This window comes from Metarhizium album (genome assembly GCF_000804445.1).
Source record: "Metarhizium album ARSEF 1941 chromosome Unknown scaffold_4, whole genome shotgun sequence".
NCBI lineage: Eukaryota > Fungi > Ascomycota > Sordariomycetes > Hypocreales > Clavicipitaceae > Metarhizium > Metarhizium album.
The window spans coordinates 704779-725994 of NW_024467578.1; the positions used below are offsets into that span (position 1 = coordinate 704779).

At 54.4% G+C, this 21216-nt stretch overlaps 4 protein-coding genes across 4 annotated transcripts; all 4 read right to left on the bottom strand.

The window, feature by feature from the left end:
- Window positions 1–3062: 3062 nt before the first annotated feature.
- MAM_02495 (uncharacterized protein) lies at window positions 3063–5013 on the bottom strand (the record flags this gene model as incomplete). Its single annotated transcript, XM_040821294.1, has 2 exons — window positions 3063–4757; window positions 4876–5013. The coding sequence occupies 2 exons, from the start codon at window positions 5011–5013 to the stop codon at window positions 3063–3065; spliced, it is 1833 nt and encodes a 610-aa protein (XP_040680708.1).
- A 356-nt stretch (window positions 5014–5369) lies between these two features.
- MAM_02496 (aldehyde dehydrogenase) lies at window positions 5370–6979 on the bottom strand (the record flags this gene model as incomplete). The annotated part of the gene is made up of 2 exons (XM_040821295.1): window positions 5370–6744; window positions 6807–6979. The coding sequence occupies 2 exons, from the start codon at window positions 6977–6979 to the stop codon at window positions 5370–5372; spliced, it is 1548 nt and encodes a 515-aa protein (XP_040680709.1).
- Window positions 6980–8372: 1393 nt separating this feature from the next.
- On the bottom strand, window positions 8373–10016 carry MAM_02497 (Basic-leucine zipper (bZIP) transcription factor; the record flags this gene model as incomplete). The annotated part of the gene is made up of 1 exon (XM_040821296.1): window positions 8373–10016. The coding sequence occupies one exon, from the start codon at window positions 10014–10016 to the stop codon at window positions 8373–8375; it is 1644 nt and encodes a 547-aa protein (XP_040680710.1).
- A 10525-nt stretch (window positions 10017–20541) lies between these two features.
- Window positions 20542–20844, bottom strand: MAM_02498 (uncharacterized protein; the record flags this gene model as incomplete). The annotated part of the gene is made up of 1 exon (XM_040821297.1): window positions 20542–20844. The coding sequence occupies one exon, from the start codon at window positions 20842–20844 to the stop codon at window positions 20542–20544; it is 303 nt and encodes a 100-aa protein (XP_040680711.1).
- Window positions 20845–21216: the final 372 nt, after the last annotated feature.

Consider the following 21216-nt stretch of genomic DNA (forward strand, 5'->3'; position numbering starts at 1 on the left):
GGCGCCTACCCTACAGCACACCCCGGTTTGCGAGCAATTGACAAAGGTCTAGCATTTGACATGGCTTACGGTACCACCTAGGTCTAGTACACGTAAGCGATTGAACCTTGGCTCCCCCGAATGCCAGAGACGACTTCTCCGCACTTTACCGGGCCAGGCAGGCATGATATATACACATAGCATGGGGGCGGGATATAACAATAGAGGTGAGCCAGACGCCATCGTACCGAATGGCCGGGTTGCCATCCCAGCCCTTCTCTCAAACGAGTTCCCTCGAGGTGAAAACGGTACTCTACGGCCTTTCCATAACCCAACCCCAGGCCTGGCGCTATACATGCTGAAACATACAAATTAGGCCACTGATAAGCCTATTGTCGTAATTCTCCGCCCGACCTCGAGACTCGCCCACAGATGGAATGCGACGGGGACGGCAGCTCTAAAGAAGAAGCGGCAGCTGATGCCGTTCCCCCGTGCGCAGCTGTCCGTATCGCGCGGCTATCCCGACGCCTCGCAGGTAAAGCAACAAAGGAAAAACAAAAGAAAGGCCATTCCCGCATGCCGACACCGTACACGATGGTGACACCCTCGTCTTGTCGTAGCCTACTCTACTTACGTCCTAAGTAGGTTGTAGGCACGTACACAGTCAGCATCACCAGCGGCCCCCTCAGCCCTCCCGCGGGTCCGTCACTCCAAATGCTGAAAGTCCCTTCGTAGGTTGGCTCTTCAATCACCTCGATGGTTCGCGTCCCCAAGAAGACAGCCAAAAAAAAAAATGGCACTATACCCAGCTCGCCTCCGGCGTCAACCCATTGGCGCCAAGGAGGTGCCACCCGTCAGCCCAGCCCAGCACAGCACAGCTGAAAACGAGGCGCTGCCGCCGGCCCAAAAGGACATGGGAGTGACATGCCGTGCAACCAAGGAAATTTCTGGTACTCAAGTACTACATGCCCGGTGCCCCAGTGCCCCCAGGCGCCTCGAGCAAATCCTCTGCGCGGCATGTCCGGCTCCCACCGGCCCCAACCCCAACCCCAACCCCAGCCCGAACCTGCGCCCGACCCATGAGCCCCAAATATCTGCGGTCCTCTGATTTAGCTGCCCTGTCCTCGGAGCCTCGATGTCAACTGTCATTGTTGTTGTCATTGACTCATACTCCGTAGTCATTGACAGTCATGCATCTCGGTAGTCACGTCGTGTCCATGCACAACCTGTCCAACTCACTCCCGTCAAAACATCGGCCCAAGCCAGCAAGGACCCCTGCAGCGCACCATGCCAACCCGCTCCTGCCAAATAAGAAGTCTCCAGTACCTACCAGCTATGCACGGAGAGCCTGCTTAGTAAGCAGGCATGTATTGGACGGAGTCCTCAGCACTTACTTGGTCGGCCGCCAGCAAGCGAGCTGTCGAGCAAGTCGCCCGTCCGTCGCGAGCTGGCACTCCGTGGTCAGCCAATTTCATGCCCGTCACTCCGTACTCGAGTACTTGTACCAGAACCCAGGCCGCCGGGCCCGGCAGTTGCCGACTGGAACCAGTATCCAAACAACCACACGACGGCCCGCGTGACGACGTCGTGCAGGCAGGCAGGCAGGCAGGCAGGTCCGTCCGTCCCCGTTTTTGGAATCCCCACCCTCCTTCGTGCTGGCAGCCGTCCGTCGGTCCGTCCATATGTCCGTTCATTTGTCTGGTCGTTTTTTTTTTAATTTTTTTACAGTAAACCAGGTCTATAACGATAACCTTCGTGAGCAAATTTCCATCGTTATAACCCGACTACAGGGATTATATCGTTAAGATGCGACTACTCTTTTAGGAAAAACCCTACTTTTATTAGTAAGATAAGGCTGATAAGGCCTGATAAGGCCTAATAAGGGATTTCAGGGGGGGTAAGGTAGTGTGTAATTATAAACTTACATATATTAATAAGCAATATTTTTAAGAAAAATCGCTATAGGTTAGAAGTTGCTTTTATATATATAACATATAGGAAAGGTACTTCACGCCCAGGCGTGTGTGCCGAATCGCTATAGGGGGGGATCGTTATAAACCTGCTTTACTGTATTTTAATTCCCTTGCGGAGAACTCCGTAGTTCGTCGTGTCTGCCCTTCCCCCCGTGCCGTGCCGGACATCTTGAAACAATGTCGCGGGCTTTCCCACCCGTCCTTCCTGTTCCTCCTTCATCCCGGCGGCCCCCGTGTGAAACACGTTCTGCGGCGGGCATGTTTGCTCTGGGTGGACTGGGTGGACTGGGTTCCGGTGTGCGACTGTCGGCTGCCTGGTGATGTGGTGATGTGGTGATGGCGACGGTGAGGGTTTTCCCGCGCCCAGCCGCCGCCTGCCGCGGGGTGGGTCGGGTTGGCGCGTGGTTTCGTCGCTGCGGACGGACGAGCCAGACGGACTGGGAAACGTAAACGTGCGACCACGACGTGACGAGCTGCTTGCTGGGCGCCAATTGTCCAGGCACCACGGCCGCTGAGCTGCCCCGGCGCTTGCTCTTGCCCCTCACCTCGTCGTCGCCACCTTTGGCCGCCTGCATCCCAACCCCAACACGTACGTCTTCTTCGCCCAAGCTCGCGTCGAGCATGACGCCTCGCTCGGAGCGGTATCCAAGAAGCTGTTTCACGTTGCTGCCCGGCCCCGCCGCCCCCACGACCCGTGGCTGGACCACGAGCCAAGAGGCTTGCTGCAGATGCTTGTTGTTTATTCGACAGGACAAAATGGGCTCTCTCTTGCACGATGCTCAGCCGTGCCGTGCGCATTCAAGTTTTGACCGTCCCGGGACGTCTTGAACAAGGCGCAGGACGCAGGACATGCCGAACCTCGTCGCTGGAAAATGGCACTGTTATGCATGCACCATGGCTGCCTACTTACTGTACACGTCTATCCTGGGTGACTCGTCATTGCCCCCTTTCTACCCGTCTCATTCCACCCTGCAGTACGCCCTGTTTCCCAACCCCATCCCGAATTACGCACAGAATAGTGTCCAGACTTCGCATGTACCCACCAGACTGATAATTATACGTGAAAAAACGACGCGCTCTTGCAAGACAGGCCCGTTACCGTTGCAGCATCTAGCCGGCCACAACCCGCCCAACAACACCTGCAACCTCCCCAAACAAGATGCCCTTGAACACGCTCTCACCCATGTTCTGTGTCCAGGCGCCTGCTTCACGGAGCCTCTCCTTCCACGCGTCCTGCTCATCCACGTGGAGCTGATCCCATCTTCTCGCCGATCCGTGGGCATCAGAGTCGTGCACATCCACCCGGAGCTTCTTGGTCGTCGACGTCGTCGTCTCGCCATCGCCATCACCCTCGGCGGCGACGGCATGGTCAGCTTCGACAAGCACAAGCTTCTCTTTGGACCCCAACACCCTGTCACCGTCCATCAAGTTCGAAATGAGCTGGTTCCCAGACAAATACGACGCGTGTGTCCTCGGCCGTCGAAGGCTTCCGTGCCACGAGGGCAAAAACGGCTGCGCAAAGACGACGGGCTTGCCCACGCCGCACAACTCCTTGACGGACTGCGCAACGATGGCGAGGACAAGCACAATGACACTGAGGGTCACGACGAGCGGTCGGGCGGATGGCGCGCGAGACCGCATGGCAACGACGTAGCGCGTTGGTGGCGGGGGACCTCTCCTGCTTCGACGGGCTTCCAGGTCGACAAACTTCTTCAGCGGGATACGGTGGACTGCGACGGTCTTTTGAAGCGACGTGCTCGCTAGCTTGACGTACTGTGCTCGGATGTGCGTCTTGGGCGTGCTGAAGGTTGAGAATGCGAGTCCCGAGATGTTGTCATCGCCGTGGACGCCCTTGAGGGTGTGGAAAGGATACAAGTTGAGAAGCAGATTCAACACGGGCGAGACTTGGTGTTCCAGCGTGTATAGCGAGATTGACGAGTCGTTGCCGGCAACAGCCACCACGAACTGCGTGTTGCCTACCGGGGCCGTAGGCGATGCCGACGACGACAGGTTAGTCACGGCCAAAGCCGTAGCCGAAATTTTGCGTGGTATCTTGGCCGTGGTAGCCAATCTGGCCTTGTCATGGCCGGGTGAGGGCAGTCGAAGTCCCTGGATCAGCGCGCCCGTGTTCTTCCTGGGCAGGTTGGAAACGGCAAGAATAAACTCTCGAGTCAAGTACCGAATTGATCTGAATTGGGGCCGCTCCCCGTGGTCGTCTGGCATTGAAAACACCAACTTGGGCTCGCCGTTTGACTTGCTTCCGATATCGACAACGTACAGCTCGTAACGGTCAACGTAGGCCAGCTGGAACTCGTCATCCCCTGTCTGAATGACGTCGATGGCCTCGGCTTCCTTGGTCAGCTCCAGCACTCCACGTATTTTTGGGTTCGGCGTAGTCGTCTCGAACACGGCTAGTTGAGGTTCCTTGCCCAGAGCAGATGCTGCGGCGCCGATGGATCCCGAGACACGCAACAGACGCTGATATGTGCTGGAGTCTGGGTTCGCAAAGAGGGCTGTGCGGGAAACCTCGGCGATTCTGGCCTCGGGGAAGGCTCTCGGCCTTGAGGGGCTAGTGGCCGTGGCAGCCAGCGGCCTTGCTTTGGAGGGATTGATAGAAAAGAGGCGCAGATGCTGATTTTCGCCCTTGGCAATATCTTCTGAAGAGGAGTTGATGCCCGCGTAGACGTATGTGGTTTTGCCCTTGTGTGGGCCGACGGCGATGGACATGACGCTGTCTTCCTCGCGAGAGAGCTCGATTTCGCCAGCGACTCGGATCTCGCCTTGGTGAGAGGCATCGAAAACCGTCTAAGGGGCGTGGCGGACGGTGTTAGTCAAATCTTGATTGTTTGCTCAAACAACGTGGCCAGTCCACAGTGACGAGGAGAAGCAGATGCGTCGTGAGGACCGTCTAGAAACCACGTACAATCTTGTTACCGACGCCGGAACGCCCGGCACCGCCCCCACCGCCGATAACTAATCTGTTCGCATCCTCAGGGTCGAAGCCGACCGAGTAGATTGGGTAGTCGACCTCGGTGTCGGCACGGGGAAAGGGGAGAGACATGACTGGCAATAGGCCCGGACTTGCGGCCTTGAAGCTGCGTATCGGAAGGATGGCGAGACAATCGTATGTCGGAGAGTGGCCAGGATTCGGATCATGGATGCGGCAGGGTGGCTACAGGTGGATTTAGGATTCGGAGTAAAAGTCGTGGCGGCCCAAGGCCAGATGATGAGCTGAGAAGGTTGGAGGACATGTTGAGGTGACCACTTCTTGACAATTCACAATTCACCACTTGACGCTTGCGCCCGACCCGCTTTTCCCAAAGGCACGTGCTGTGCGGCGGGGCCCGACTCGTTCGTGCCTTGGCTTGCAGCCGCGCGGAAAGCCGACGTTCAAGTTCAAGCCTCATGTCTGTCGTCTCAACTGTCCGTCAGGTTTACATGCACAGCCTTCACACCACAATATCCTCTCAACCCGTCCTCGCCCAGCTCTCTCCCTATTCCACTCTCTTTGACGCCGCCAAAGGGAACCCTCACGTCGGAATCATTGCTGCTATTCACCCAGACCATGCCGGCTTCCAATTCCCTCGCCACACGATGAGAACGGGCTACGTCTCGTGTGAAGACGGCCGCAGCAAGCCCGTACCGTGTCGAGTTGGCAATATCGAGCGCCTCCTGCTCAGTCCTGAACCGGGCTACCGCAGCGCAGGGCCCGAAGATTTCTTCCTTGAAAACAGTGGCAGTAGTGTGGACATTTGTGAAAATAGTGGGTGGAACAAAGAAGCCCGATCGAGGGAGCTCCGAAACAGTCCCGCACGGATGTATGAGGTCTGCGCCCTCTGCCTGCGCAGTTTTGATATAAGACAGGACGCGATCCCGTTGCGTCGCGCTGACTTGTGGCCCCTGATAGGTTGTGGCCCCGAAGGGATCGCCCAGAATAGACGTTTTGCTCGTGTGGTCGGCAAATGCCTCAATGAACCTGTCGTAGATTCCGTCCTGCACCAATATCCTCGAGGTCGCCGTGCAAACCTGCCCCTGGTTTGCCATGACGCCCTCGTGAGCCCAGCGCACCGCCTGCTCGAGGTTGGCGTCATCAAACACGAGCAGCGGCGACTTGCCGCCCGTCTCCAGCGTGACCGCCTTCAATGTTGTAGATGCCATACGCATCACGTCTTTGCCCGTGGCAGTACTGCCCGTGAACGCAATCTTATCCACGTCCTTGTGCGACGCTAGCGCCGCGCCGGCGAGCCCACCGTGGCCATTGATGATGTTGATCACGCCGGGAGGGAACCCTGCCTCACGAACCAACCTGCCAACGTACAGCATCGACAGAGGCGTCTGTTCGGAAGGCTTCAGTACGACCGTGTTTCCACAACACAGGGCAGGACCGAGCTTCCAGGCCGCCATGGCCAGAGGGTAGTTCCAGGGAATAATCTGCCCGCACACACCAATGGGTTGCCTCAATGTGTATGCCATCTTCTCATGGCCGACGTCAATGACGCTACCGTGGATCTTGTCCGCGTACCCGGCGTAGTAGCGCATGACTTGAGAAAAATGCGGGACGTCAAAGCTGAGGGAAGCAGAATAAGGCTTGCCGTTGTCGAGCGTCTCAATGGCAGCGAGAGTCTCGCGGTGCTGATCAACCAAATCTGCCAACTTGTTCATGAGATTGCCGCGCTCCGGGCCGGACAACGACTTCCAGGATGCACTCTGTAGGGCAAGACGAGATGCCCTGACGGCTGCGTCGACATCCTGAGAAGTTGCCGCCGCCACTTGGCAAATCTCCGTCTCGGTACTGTGAGAGCCATGAGCGGGGACTTGGATGTCATCAAACGCGTCAGATGGAGCAAGACATACAATGGATTGAACGAAATGATTCTCTTTCCGTCTGCGGATTCTCTAAACTCATTGCCTATAAATAGGCCCAACGGCTGCGACCATGACGTCCCGTTCGGTGCCGTAAGCTCTGCTCCAATGTCGGAAGACGGTGTCGTCACCGTTGTGCAGGCCTGCCGGTGTTTGATTTGCATGAAACCATTAGGCAACCGTCTAAAAAATCTAGCCTGGCCTGATGAATCGGCCGCCAAGAGAGGCCGGGCGAGCATCTGCTTCGGGCACATACACACATACATTCACTGGGTGAGGTGTGAGGTGTGAGGTGTGAGTTTGTGCGTCGTGCGTCGCGAGTCGTGCCCGTGTGGCGGCTTCCGGTCAATTTGACAATTTTTATGATCCCAATTCCTCCCTTGCAGACCCACAGTCTAGTCAGTTTGCGTGCGATCTCGGTAGCCGCACGATTAGTGTCGGTTTTGCCGCAGCACCGAGCTCGCCACGTCAAAATTCATGTGGTTGTAAGTTGCAACTCGGCTGTCCACGTGAACACCCCACGTGACCATCCATCCTCAATGTCCTCGTGCCATGGTAATTCCCAATGTAGCCAACATCGCAAGGCGAAGGAAGAGGAATATGAGATATCCAATCTGTTTTCCTGCTAGCTAGCCCACCGGCCATATTCCATAATCATACTACTCCTTCAAGTGCCGCAAAGAGTCAAAATATACTCCGCTCTTCGTCGCCGTACACATACAATCCTTGTAAACAGATGAATCAAAGAACAATGAAAAAACGCCGCCAAACACCACAGCTCTGCAGCTAGTCGACCTTCTGTTACCGGAATCCGGGTTCCCGATGCTGTGTAATCGCTTGGGTATCTCTTGTACATGCGCGCTCTTCCAGTCGCTTCAACGACGGGTATTCATAGGAATGTAAATAGCAAGAAGAAGGATACCAAAAAAAAAAAATAGAAAGGGAGAAGGGGGGGAATAAGAAATAAGGTTGACACAACAAAAATATAGAATAACAGGTAATGCTCTCCTAATAATTTCCATGGTTCAAATTTCCTTCAACACACAACCGCGCTGCCTACTGATCTATATTGCTCAATGGGGTGCCAAATTCCGACCCTGCCACAACTGCAGCTGTTATTATTGTTTTCTCGTTGGTAAAGTAGAGTTGAGTCATCGGTAAGCTAGTAGCTAGAAGCTCGATTGGGCCTGAGCCATTATCGTACTCCTTCTGGCGTAGATTGGTCTCTTGTCATCTTCTTTGGGGCGTCTGTAAAAGTCCAGACACAAACAAGTCAAAGAAAAGGAAAGCCTTCCTGAACGCAGACACTGATGAATAAAATACGAGAGTGCCGGTCACCCAGCCAAATAGTTATCGTCATTGTTCGTAAGTAGAGTTGTGCGACCTGCAAGGGTATAAAAGCGCGCATATCCCCGGATACTGTGCATTATCGTTTCGGAAGTTTTGGAATTTCAGCTGTCCGTATCAGTGGCATCTCAAAACCACCGTCTCCGTTTACGTTCGGCTCTCGTAACCGTAGTTCCAATAAGCCTGAGACGCAAAACGGTGCACCCCGACTCACCAAGGGTGAGTCTGACCATTACCCGTCTTTCTGAAGCCGGTTGCCCAGCCTGTTTCGACCTGCCGTGGGGGCACTGGACGCCATTGACCTGTCCTAGGATCTTGTTCTTGTGCTTGTCCAGACCCGACATGTTGAACCGCTGTGGATGGCCCTTCCATAGCTCTCAAAGGCGGCAACCTATCTCCACTTCCTGAGGATGCAGCTGATGCAGGACGAGGAGGAACGTTATATAGGTGGCCATGAGGCGGCGCCAAGCCGACGGGAGTCGTGCTGGGTCCAGGTCTGGCAAAGTCGACCCGCTCTTCCATCTTTGGTCGTTGCGCTGCTCGATCCATTGCAGAGGCAGCATCGCTAGAATAACCCTGTGTCGGTGTTGGCATGAGGTGCTGTGATACAGGGCTGTGGTCTGTATGTGAATCGATACTTCTAGTAGGAGTTGGGCTTCGGGGCCCGGCAGCATGCTGATGAATGCCGGGCGTTCGGGATATGATATCTCGCAGTCGGTTTCTATCCTCTCTGTAAAAGTCACGTTGACGTCGTAAGTACTCCATTTCTTCGGACATTTGCTGTCGCTCATCCTTGAGTTCCTGTAATTGCCTCACGTTTTCTTCCTGCATCGTCTTTTTCTTCCGGCGGTGTCTGGTTGACGCTTTCGCGTTACGCTGTCGCTTCTCATCCGCTTTCCTAGACGCTTGCGAGTAATCTACCTGAACGGGTATCGGGACATCGCTGCCTGGCAGAGTCATATAGGCCTGCTGTCCCTCCAGACTCCCTGACCCTGCGGACCGACGCATAACTTCTGTCCAAGGAGGGCTCTCTGGCGGCTGGCTCACACTGGGAAGGGGGCCCTGAGGTTGCCCAAGCTGAAATTGAGGGTGAGATGGCAGTGCTTGAATATCACGAGGTGGTGCCGCCTGTGCCTGAACATAAGATGACTCGATAGCTCTATTCCCAGGCTGTGAAAGCGATCGAGGTGGCGGAGTAAGGACTCGAGGTCCTGTCATGTGAATAATTCCAGGAGTTTGACACAAGCTGGGAAGTTGCCTACGCTCGTCTGCTGACTCGGCTTCATATGTACGTTTGGCTGGCGATGCTGAAGGACCGTATCCGGGCGGCCTGTGGTCAGACCCGCCAGGCCGACCACTACTCTGGCTCACACTTGAATGCCGTGATATTTTCGGGCCAAGAGTTTTCCGAGGTTCATTCATATTGGGGAACGGGTACCCTGCAGTTGGGGAATGCCGTTCAGATCCCAATCCGAAATTGGTGTTTGCGACATAAATTTCTGGATATGATGCAGACGACGAGTGGCCAGAGCCAGGCTGTCGCGGAAAACTATTTGTCCAGGTAGAATACCCGCCTGTAGGCTGTCCAACTTGGGCAGAAGAAATTTGGGGTACATGTGAGTCTCTTGATCGTGAATCTGATGGATTCAGTATATTCAGCATTCCCAAAGATGTGGGCCGCACCTGTTGACTTCGATTGGAATTCTCCTTGGGTAGTACCTTGATAGTATCATTAGGCGCGTCATGGCTGCCGACAGATTGTCCAAACGGGCGAGCTCTTTTCTCTGCCGATGTAGTTGGAGACGTGGAGGTTGGACGAGATGCAGGTCGAGTCGAGGTGTCTCGCTGGGACATCGAGACCCGAATCCCTAACTGTCCTTGGTCTTGAGGACCGGCACATTGATTTTCTCTCCTTTGTGCGGCTGCTGCTTGCGTAAAATCCTGGAGCTTTGGCGGCACCGGCAGAGTCTTATTTCTCCAAGAGGGGGTAGACGGTGTGCGAGGAGAATCCGGAGTAGTTCCAGCTGTTGAATCGCTGGTCGCAGAACCGGGACTGTCTTGTGCTATCGGTGCCTGTAGAGGCAGAGCAGTTGATAGTTGCGCCAGGTTGGTCAAGTAATATTAGGACCGGCTGGGAATTCTTACCCAAACAGTCCCGATACCAGCAACTCAAGTCTTCCGAACGACCCTCCGCCCACAACGATCAGCGCACCGCGGGGACTCTTGCGTCGAAGTCTCAACAGGTGATCCTAGTGACAAGTGAATAGGAAAGAAAACAGTTCTCAAAGCTAGACGCAACTGGTATTGATGCAAGCGATATTATTAGATACTCGATCAAAGCGACAGAAAGCAGCGAAACCCAGTGTTTCTGCTCAGTACGTTAAATTGAAGTGCGAGAATTTGACTCGAGAGGGCAACGATAGCTACTCTCTCCTTCCCAGGTTCAGAGTATCCGAATCCCGTTGGACGAAACAGTCTGCCCCCGGACTTTACACCTGCGTCTCCAGCACTCTTGTCACGTTCTCTGTACTGAGGTCCGTGACAGGCATATATATATTGCCCTTCGACCCTGACACTTAGCAGCCAGACACTGGAGCCAAAATGAATTGAACTCTGAGCGAATGGCAGGAAAGCGGGTATAGTTGGGTTGGGTATGAGCTGGGAGCAAAACGATGCGAACAAACTGCAGAAGAGAGAGAAATCGTTGATGATGTGACTTGGTAAGAGTATTAAACACCTGCCTCTATGTAGAAGACGGCCCCTGACGCCGTGATTGGTGAATAAGCCGACTTGACCTAAAGTGCCAATGAAATCTGACCAAAAGGGCAAGTTGAGATGTGGAAAAATCAGCCACGGCGTAAAATAATGTGTACAAGTGCAAATGGTTGGAGCTGATCAAATCACACCGCGATGAAACTCCGCCACACCTGATGTGGTTTTCAAGCCCGGCTTGCACTGTCTCACAGATGAAGAGTGAAAAAGGCTAGGTGCGTGAAGGGGGAAGGGGAGCAAAAGAGTTTCGAAGAGGAAGAGAAGAAAGGCGCGGTGCGATAGAAGAAGTTGTCGATGTGTTGGCCGTCACAGGGCCAACACCCCCGGGTCAGTCACAATGGTACGGAGTATGTCAACTCCCAACTATAGTACTCTGTAGGATGAACGGGAGTACATGTACTTCTTGGAGGCTGTTCCAATTACAGCGTTCACCTTTTTGTCTCGCCACCCCATTATTATTATACAGTGTACGCACAGAGAACGAACAGGGGGGGGACAACTCTTGCAGGCTCCATGTGCTATGGCCACCCCGGCCGCAACAGGGCTCAGATAGTTGGGTGGCTATTGTGGTCAAGGCCAACCTGGGTGCCAAATTTCCTTTTTGCCCTTGTCGCAAGAAGAATGGTCTAGCGGCTTCATGGCCGAAAGTCAATGTCAAACATTTCGATGTCCCACTGAACACTCCATGAACAGGTTGGTCCTCCCCATCCGTACAGTCTAAGGCTATACGGCAAAGACATCGTTCTTCTTCGTCCCTGCTTGCGTGGAAAGCTGGTGTGGTTGAAAGGTATGCCCCATGTGCCTGAAGCAAGGTCTGTCTGTTCTCAGTATTTCCCATATGAGCCTGAAGGGTGGCCAAGACGGGTCATTGCCGGGCTGTACTATATCAGTGGCATGCCTCTTGCTTGACACAGGCGCCGGGGATAGTTCCAAGAAGGCAGTCGTAGGGTCTATTGTAAAGTAGGTGGCGTAGGCGGGAGTTCCTTCCGAGCTGATAATGGCGATTGGGAACATGGCGACGCTGCGTTACTCGTCCCAGCCAAGGCTCCATAGTTGATGTGAGCGGTCAGCGGGGTTGGGTCCTTGGAGTCGAAAGGTGACGAATGCATGAGGCAAAGGACAATGGGAAGGAGGTTCCAGTTACGGCCCCTTTGCCTCGAGCAGTTTCGGGCTCACGAACTTTCGAGCCAGGCCAGCGGTAAACACGGTCAGACCCATGACACGTCGAATGTGCAGAAGCGGCGACGTGGATTCTCAGGTGCCTGAGTGGGTCGACGTATCAATTTCCAAGCTTGATTCAGTCTAGGCTGGAAGCCCAAGCAGAGCGGCCAGAAGAGACAGAGGCACTACAAAAGCAATGCCATGCAGAGAGTGAGCGCCTGGGAGTCGTTGAGGAGAGACAGGATACGAAGCAGTCGACAATGAGCCGTGATCTCCGTCCCGGCTTAACCCCCTTGCTGCAGCAGAAGGGGGTTGGGGGTTGGTTGGCTCTTTCGACTGCCACATTTTTACCAGTTGCGACTTGGCCGAGATGGATCGTGGCTGGCAGGGTGCGCGGTGTATTGTCGGTACACGATAGCCTGTTTGTTCCGTAATATTGTCCATCGTCACAGGAGGCCTGGATGGCATGTGGTCCCCCGTACACCGTTGTAAGAAGCAAGTCCCTCGAGCAAGGACAAGTGGTGGGACTAGCCTATGATGTTATTATGAGGCGCTCTCAACCACCATGCCGCTCCAAACAGGCACTCGCTTCTTCGACCCTGCTGATGAACATGATGACGAGCAGCTTGACCGGGGAGAGATGATGCATCATGTAGGGCTCCAGGCATGGTCTCAGGTGCCAAGCTTATGCTGTTCGAGAACAATCGGCAAAGCGTGTACGCCCTGTGCAGTACAGTGAACGAGTATTCGGGTGATAGCTGTCGTGCTGTGCAGCAGCCTGTTCAATTCAAATCCAGCGTGCCGTTCCGTGCATGGCACATCGCGATGGAATCATGGCCGACACCCATACAGCTTCGACAGGGCACTAGCACCCACCTTAGACAGATCCTCTCTCTTTCTTGATGATGTCTTGCTTGAGGGACCTGCGTGGGGAAATGGGAGTGGAGTGGCAGCTTTACAACCCTGATCCTTGCGCACGAGGCGCGCCTCATCCTTTGGGCTGGGTCTTGACTGTTGACGGCAGCTCCTCTTGTACATGCTCTGTCGCTTTCCATGTCATCAGCAGTGCCAACCCCCATCAAACGTGCAGGATTGGTTGTTTGCACGACGTAGACTGGATAATGGGAGTCCGACAATGACTTATTTGGATGTTTTTGTTGTACTCGTACGGACGACCACTATGTCGGACATTCCGCTGCTGCTTGTCTTGTGGGTCGGTGCAAGGCGACGCTCGATGTGCAAGTATTTGGCCCGTGTCGTCAGCTGATGGCGATGATTTCATTGAAAGCGAAAAGCCACTTGAAACCCAAGCATGCCGGCTCAGAAACAGTTACCGTTCTAATAAAGTTGGCCGCCTAGGAATATGCTCAAGTGATGCTGAAGAGTAGCAGGTCTGTCGCACGCACCTGTCTGGCATCGACGAGCAGCCAGAGGAGCGGAGGTGGGGGCCAAGACCTTGGACAACAGACGGAACAGAAAATGCAGGAGCAAGCAATTGACTCGACTCGTCTGCACCTGCCTCGGGGCCAGCCCCACACACCAAACGCCAGCTCTCCGAAACAAACCAGTCGATAGCTTCAAACTCCCTCCCGAAAGCTCAACTGCTTCTCATCCCATCAGATGCCACAGCGACGTACATTGGGCTAGGTCACCCTGATCCTCTCAAGTGACCTGTTGGAGGCGACAATGGCCCGTCGAAGCGGACCATTATCGTTATAAGTCAGTCCACTCCCTCTTTGGCAGGCTGGTGAGGAGCCCAGCATTACGACTCGAAACCACACGGGCTCCTACCATATATCGCAACTACGTACCTTCTTGGAGGCTTGCATTGACGAACTCGATGGCTTGATGGCTTGCGGTTACAACTTACTACCATTTGAGCCATGTCTCGTGAGGTGCGGACTACACTCCTCTGGTTTCATCCCGTACCCTCATATTTCCATGCTTCGGCGTCTCGTCCAAGTTCTTGTTCCGTGCGCCCCGCAAGGCTTCCGCGAACCAACTGTCTCTTGTCCCAAAAGTGTTGGCTCTAACTTACCGTTTTGTCTCGCCCTTTCTCTGTAAAACACCACCCCATATATTCTTTTCAGAGAACTGACAATGAGCCGTAGGTCACAATGCTTGATACTACTCCGTAGTCCCTCTGGAGAAATCGGATAGAAGACAACCCACCGATTTCTCCACCAAGTCAATTTTCAATTGCCTGCCTGGAAGCCACATTTCGAGTCTATTCCTTTCATTGCCGCATAGCTCAACTTTGGCATTGGTCGAGCGCATATAATGGATATCTCTACGCCTGATCCAGGCAAATGTTGCATGTATAGCACCCATGCTGTGCAACCCAGGCACCTGACTTGGCCCTTTGGCCTTTCTTACGTGGCTCTCCCCCGACGATGTGATCTGCTGCCAAATAGTTGATCAGTTGTTATATCACCCACATGCAGTGTTCCAGCTTGCGACATTTGACTCGGAGCCCTCTTTCTCGTTGCACAGATACCCCATCTTAGATCACCTGTGGCAGAGGTTCACAAACTATTGGGCCTTTCATGGGAGATACTGACACGCTCCATAGTTCACAGCATGCACTACCGGCTTCTCGACCCTTGTCGAAAGCTGCATTGGCTGCACGACCATCTGCTACCCCCCTGTCGACCGTCCAGCCGCCAGCACGCCAGCCACGAGAGAGAGCACGCCGTTACTGGATCCAGCGCTGTGGTTGAGTTGGTGGGAATGATCCAGTTTCTACCAATTGATGCCAGCAACATGTCGAGGTTTCAAGCACCCTTAGGTGATACGCTTCTACCACAAAAAGGCAGTTAGGCGCCATTCATTACGACGGCCAAGATCCCTACTAAAACGCTGCTGGTAATTACATTGATGAAGGGCTCGTTCTAATAGCCACGGCCAGCACATTGCATCCAGATTTAGTACGCCTTTACGAGCTCTTCAATTGACAGCCAGTGCTATTCACACCCGTGTGATTGCTTAATTTCGGGGTGCTCATATTACATCAGCCGACTAATATTGGCGATGCCAACAACCCTGAATGTGGTCGTGACGTGGTGTCTCTCTAGCCATCTGCTCTTGTACTCCCGTACTGCAAGTGCTCCTGCGGCAGCAACCTAAAACTTTGGTGCTGTGGCGAGACATGGAACAGGTCCGACGCAGCATCCACTCACCACCGTTGGAGCATGGGTACCAGCCCTCAGCCCGGGCAGGCAGAAGGACAGTAACTGGGATAGATGGGTGATTGGGATACGGAGCACGGAGTACATGGGGGCATGGCACACCCTGGTCCTCTTCTGGTGGATGATCTGCATGTCAACTGGCTGATGAGATGGCGGCGAAATGAGACGCGAAATGACATCGGGGGATTCGTGCCAGGGCCAAAACAGCCCTGCAAGCATTGCCCGTCCTTATTGTTATTGAGATGGAGCAAGTCTCGCATCATGCCATCTCTCGCTGGATGAAGCCTTGGCCCAAATGGCCATAAATTGAGGTTTGAAATGGCCGGGAAATTTAATTGACCCAAACAAGACACGATTGATTCATTATAATCCCGATGCCTTATAGTTTACGAATGAGGACGTTTCCCACGACACTGGGCCTGACTCACCACATGCCTATTTACATGGCTGGTTTGGCGCCTGGAATTTCGATAGCAATTGGAGCCGTACGCCAGTCCACGCAGGCCGCCAGTACAAGAAGAAACAAGAAGGCGGGCAGATCGCGTACGGAGCAGTCCGTGGTACACGGAAGGAGAGAACATTCGATAAAAAAAGCGCCGCCAACCTTTCGATGGCTGAAAAGATTGCTGCCATGTACCCACTCCCCTCCGCATGTCACGGACACAACCTAACCGCATAACATCATCACTATTGCCTATTACCAGCAACCTGCGTTGCGTTCTGAGATCGGAGAACCTTGAGAGGCGAGATTGTAACTACCGGGTCCCCGAACTCGAAACTGCCATGGATCGGGAAAGCCACGCCTTACTCAGATGCGTCCGATGGCGATAACAGAGGCAATCCAGAAGCCGAAATTATCATGTCCTTTGTTTCGGTTGGTTTTGCCACTGTCTGTGCCCTCTATATCCTCTGTTGCTCACTTGGCTGATGGAGAGATGAAAGTATGTATGTAGTGATAGCACCACGGAATGGCAATACGAACGCCAGCTATTCCTCGGGGATGGTCTTTGCGCCTCGTGCTGCAGGTCGCTTACGACAATTAGCAAGGGAGAACGGGCCAAGATGTCTTGCTTCTGCGGCAGAGAGCACCGTCGTCACTGTCACTGGACTCACCACGGAGTACTCCGCTCTCTAGCGCTAGGTTCTCCTCCACAGCAGGTTCAAGCTGGCTTTCATATCGAGGCCATCTGATGGCTTGCATATTATCTGCAACTAATGCCTTTCAGCCTGACATTGCTCGAAGTCAGTCTTCGGTTGGTTCATGCAGGCCCCGCTTGTGATGAGTATCGTTTGGGCCCATCAGCCCATCTTTTCTCTGGGGGGGGAGAGACTTGCAACAGACCAGGCTGTTCCCCGTCTGACCATTTTGGTAGACAAACCAACTTCTTTTTTTGCCAAGTCAGGACGCAAAGACGCCTCACTGCGGCCTGTGGGCCAGCTAGGGCAGTGGAGATGTATCTGGTCTTTGATCTCTTCCGGCACAGGTGATGCGCCGCGCAAAGGAACCAAAATACAGCCAGCGGTGCCGCTGCTCAGCACGAACCAAGACTCATATCGGCGGATGATGCCTCGGGTTGGCTTTGGCGATATCGGTGATGTTGGTGCCTGACGTTGTGTTGGTGCCACGCTTTGTGAATGAGGTTTGACTAACTGCTGATATAGCACTCCGCACTCTCCCAACTTCGGAGTAAAGGTCAGGAATGCCCAACTTCCCGACCTATTGCACACTGGCCAGCGCCACGCGCCTATTGCGACGTTGGCGACGGGTGACGAACCGACCACTCAAACTCTCCGTTCCGATGATGCATTGGCTGCGGACGTGGTTGACATACGGACTAGCTCGTCAATGCCTAAAGGGCCGTTCCGACTCCCCGGTGGCAAAATGGGGTGAATGGCAAAATTTCAGTACAACGGTGAACTCCTGGGTAGAAGCAGCGGTCAGCAAGCACAGCGGGACGGGTAAATTCCGCTACCAACGATTACTAGTTGTTTACGGCCTCGGACTCGATAAGGAGCCCTGGGCACGGGCACGGGCACGGGCACGGGCATGATGGCAACCAACCGCATTGAGAAACATCCACGTGAATTAGTGTAGCTCAAATTGGCCAAGTTTTGGGCAATTCTCACCGTACTTGGGAATTTCAGACAACAAATCGGGCAGGAAGCTTGTGTCAAGGCGCACCGCTCACGAGCGCCTCAGCTCGACATATGTCGGCGACCATGCAAGCAATGAATCACTGGGAAGTAACGGTGCGACGCTCGGGAACGCTTTCTTTACTTGTTCTTGTCTATTACTCGGACAGATGTCTAGTGCAAGCATCAAGCCAATATATCAGAAAAGGCCAAACTTGAGACCACCTTTCAGACGAGGGCTGGGCAGGCGGTGGTATGTGAAGAAGGAAGGCATGCTGCTCAGTAGCACAGCTAGATGACCCAATTCTATACGACACATCCCGGGCTCCTGGTCTCCAGGGATGCTGGAAAGCTGTTACTGCTAATTTTTGTACTAATGACTTGCAACTTCACGTCGTGGAACCGGATATCAGTCTCTCACATCAGGTCGAGAAACCACCCCATGGCAAATGACTCCCCAGCCAAAAAAAGACACCAGGCTCTGGAGTCTCACCAACTACTACCGTTTAACTTGGCTCCTGGAATGGCGTACTGCGTCTTACCGCGCGCCATGGTGCAAAAGTTCTCAGGGAGGTCACATCATTGCGAAATACACTTCTGAAGACGGGAGGATGCAACATAGACAGCGGTCACGCCATGGCTGGACCTCCACTGCGCCTCAGCGGAGGACTGGTTTTGTGAGAAAGAAACCAAGTCTGTACGATTTGTCGACATGAAGAAGAAGCAAGTACACACCGTGTCCCTCGCCGAGGGCTTGTCCTCGTTACACACGATCCAACTTGATACCTGCCTACCGTCAGTCACTGCCGATATTGTGGGAGCCGGCCCAGGGAACGCATATTCGGCATTGAGTATGGCTGGGCAAGTCTCATACGAGATGCCGCCCGGTTAAACGACGCGAACAATGAACGCTTGCGCAGCAACGACGGAGCAGCCGATGCTACGGACTGTTTCGGGTTGGCAGGATGACGGACTTTGGGCGCGGCGGGTTTGAGTCAGAAGGTGAGCTCGTTCAATGACGCTTCAGTGGCTGCCAAATGTAAGACGCAGCGCGCTTTGATACATCATATACTTAGCGTTACCACGGCATCTTTCCACACAGTTTCTCTGTTGCGATTCAGCAGAGACAGAAAAGAGGAGGTGGTCAAGGGCCTGACGATTCCCAACTCGACGGGCTGGTCTCCCGACAACGAGACCATGTGCTACACTCGTTCCAAGGCTTATCGAGTTTGTGCCTTTGACTACGACAGCGTTTCGGGGGCAGTTTCCAAGCACCGGCTACTACAAGCACCGCGCATCCGGAGAGCCGGATGGATTTCGCATCGACATGGATGGGTACGGCGAGAGCAAAGTCGTCAAGATCAGTGCCGAGGGCAAAGTAGTAGTACGTAGGGCAGATCTATTTGCCGACACGCGACAACACCCGGGTGCAGTTCTTGTCGGCACCGAGCTGACTTTCCCGTCGGCGGGCAGACGAAGACGGGCAAAGATAGTAAGACGAGCCGCGACTATGGCAGAGCATTGTTCCGAGTGGACGCGGATGTAAGCGGGCCAGAGCTGCTCGACTCAAGGATGTACGGACACGCAAGGGGGAGAGGGGGAGAGAAGGGGAGCAACAGAGGAAGAAGAAAAGCGTCGAGGTGCCCAGGGACCCTGAGGGCGAAAATGAACCAAAATAGACACTTGACATGGCATGAATCGCAGACACACTGGACTAGGGTACGTTTGCATGCTGCATACTCCGTACGTACTCCGTGTCCGCCGTTTGAACAAAGCTAAAGCGCTCAGAAGGCAACCGTCAAAGGATGGCGCCGGTACGTCCAACCTCCATCCATGCGCATATACATGAGCATCGCATCGCGTCGCCATGGACCATGGGCCATGGCCTGTCTCGCATCTAGCCCATCACACCGATCCACGCATACACATACGGACATGGACGTGGACATGGACATGCATGAAAGCACGTTCACCCAAGTGTTCCCCCGTTCCATGCTGCACCTCAGCCCGACCGCGGCGGACTTGGACTTGGACTTGCCATGCCGTGCCGCGCCGCGCCTCCCCGGCTGTGCCGTGGCAAAATCCCTGTCGTCCGTCCCAAAGACGCACAGGCACGACGAACCCAACCATGCCGGTCCTGTTTCCCCAGTCATGAAAAACACAACCGTGAACGGTTCGTGAGTGGTTGGTGTAGGTTGTAGGTTGTCGGTGTGCAGTGGATGGAGCCCGGGGCTGCCTTCTTCACCGCTGCAACACAAGAACGCACAGCACAGCACAGCACAGCACAGCACAGCATCGTCTCTTCATTATTGACATGCCGAGGACCTGGTGGGCGCTTCCACTCCGGAGTTGATGCGGTGTACAGAGTACGGATGACGGAGTACTCGGTATCGATATATTTGACTGTACGGTGTAAGGGTTTGCACGGGGGAAGGCCTTGCCAAGTTTTGTAAGGCTGGACGAAAGTGACGGGTCATATTTTCATTGCGCTTGCGGTGAAGAGACACGATCAACAAGCAGAGGTCGAGAGAGGACGTCCCCTTTGATTTTTTGTTCTTTTTTCCTTTCCCATCATCAATGCCACTGTGGCATGGCCCAAGGCAGTGTTTGTTTGTTTCAACGGTCTCGCCGCTGCGTGAAGAAGTCGGCCACGGGGATACCTTTGGGGCGGGAATTGCTGGCCGTGTTTGATGGCCAGGGCGAGCTGGTCCGTCTGGCGCTGGCCCGGATATTTGCAGTCCGGCGTGGGTGACGATGACGCCACCCACGCAAACGATACGCGCACACACGAAAGGACCAAGGCGAATGTCTCATGTCACTTTTAGGGCCTTTTGACGAGTGCTCCCGGTGTCGGGAGACCAGCTGGGCCGAGGCGGACGACCCCTCGCGCGGTCTTTGCTGGCCTCGCTCCTCGCTCCGTGGGGGATTCCAAGACGGAGCTGCCGGATTGCCTGAGTGCTCTCCGTGGCGCCGGCGTATTCGACCGGCTCTTTTGTGCGCCGCGTCCATGCTGACGATGCTCGTCTGCAGATCCGTCGCCGCGTCCACGGTCCTCGCGCCCGCTCTATCCTGTTCCTTACTCGGGACGCATCTACGGTCGACACGTTTGTCCCTGCGGCAAGAGTTCAACTGCGGCTGTTGTCGTCGTCGTCGTCGTCGTCGTCGTCGTCGTCGTCGTCGTCGTCGTCGTCCCCTACTTCGGCGTCATAGGGCATGAATATCTGCGCATTTGCCTTGTCCAGGAACGAATTCGCCTCGGTTCTGCTCTGGACATCCTCGGCGGCCATGACGGATACCCCGATTGCTATCCCGACGAGCACGGGGGAGCGAGGGACGAAGCTGAGTCCTATTGACGCCAGGTTGGTTGCGTCCCGCCGCGGAGATGCCCGGGAGGATGCATCAAAGGAGGCCATAAAGTCGGGAGACATGTCGATGCCACTTCCAATACTCTTGACCAGATATCGCTTGGCTGGATCGAGCGGCCGAGGCGTTGGCTGGATTCAGACACTGGCTCGGCAAATCGACAACCAGTGAATGTTTGGAAACTCGAAAGCATCGAGTTGAACCGTGTGATTTGGGCCGAGACTGAGATTATTTGTTCCAGAAGCAAATTTGACACCTTGACACGTTGTGCAGCATATATATATATATATATGTATATACATTACAATACACATGTGCACTCCGTATGTATGTATGTATGCATTCGTACATGGTCAGCAACACCTCCCGTCGTGTCCAGCCTTGGCCCATCGCCCCCTTCCTGTACTCCGTAAACGAGCACGACCGCGACCAAGACC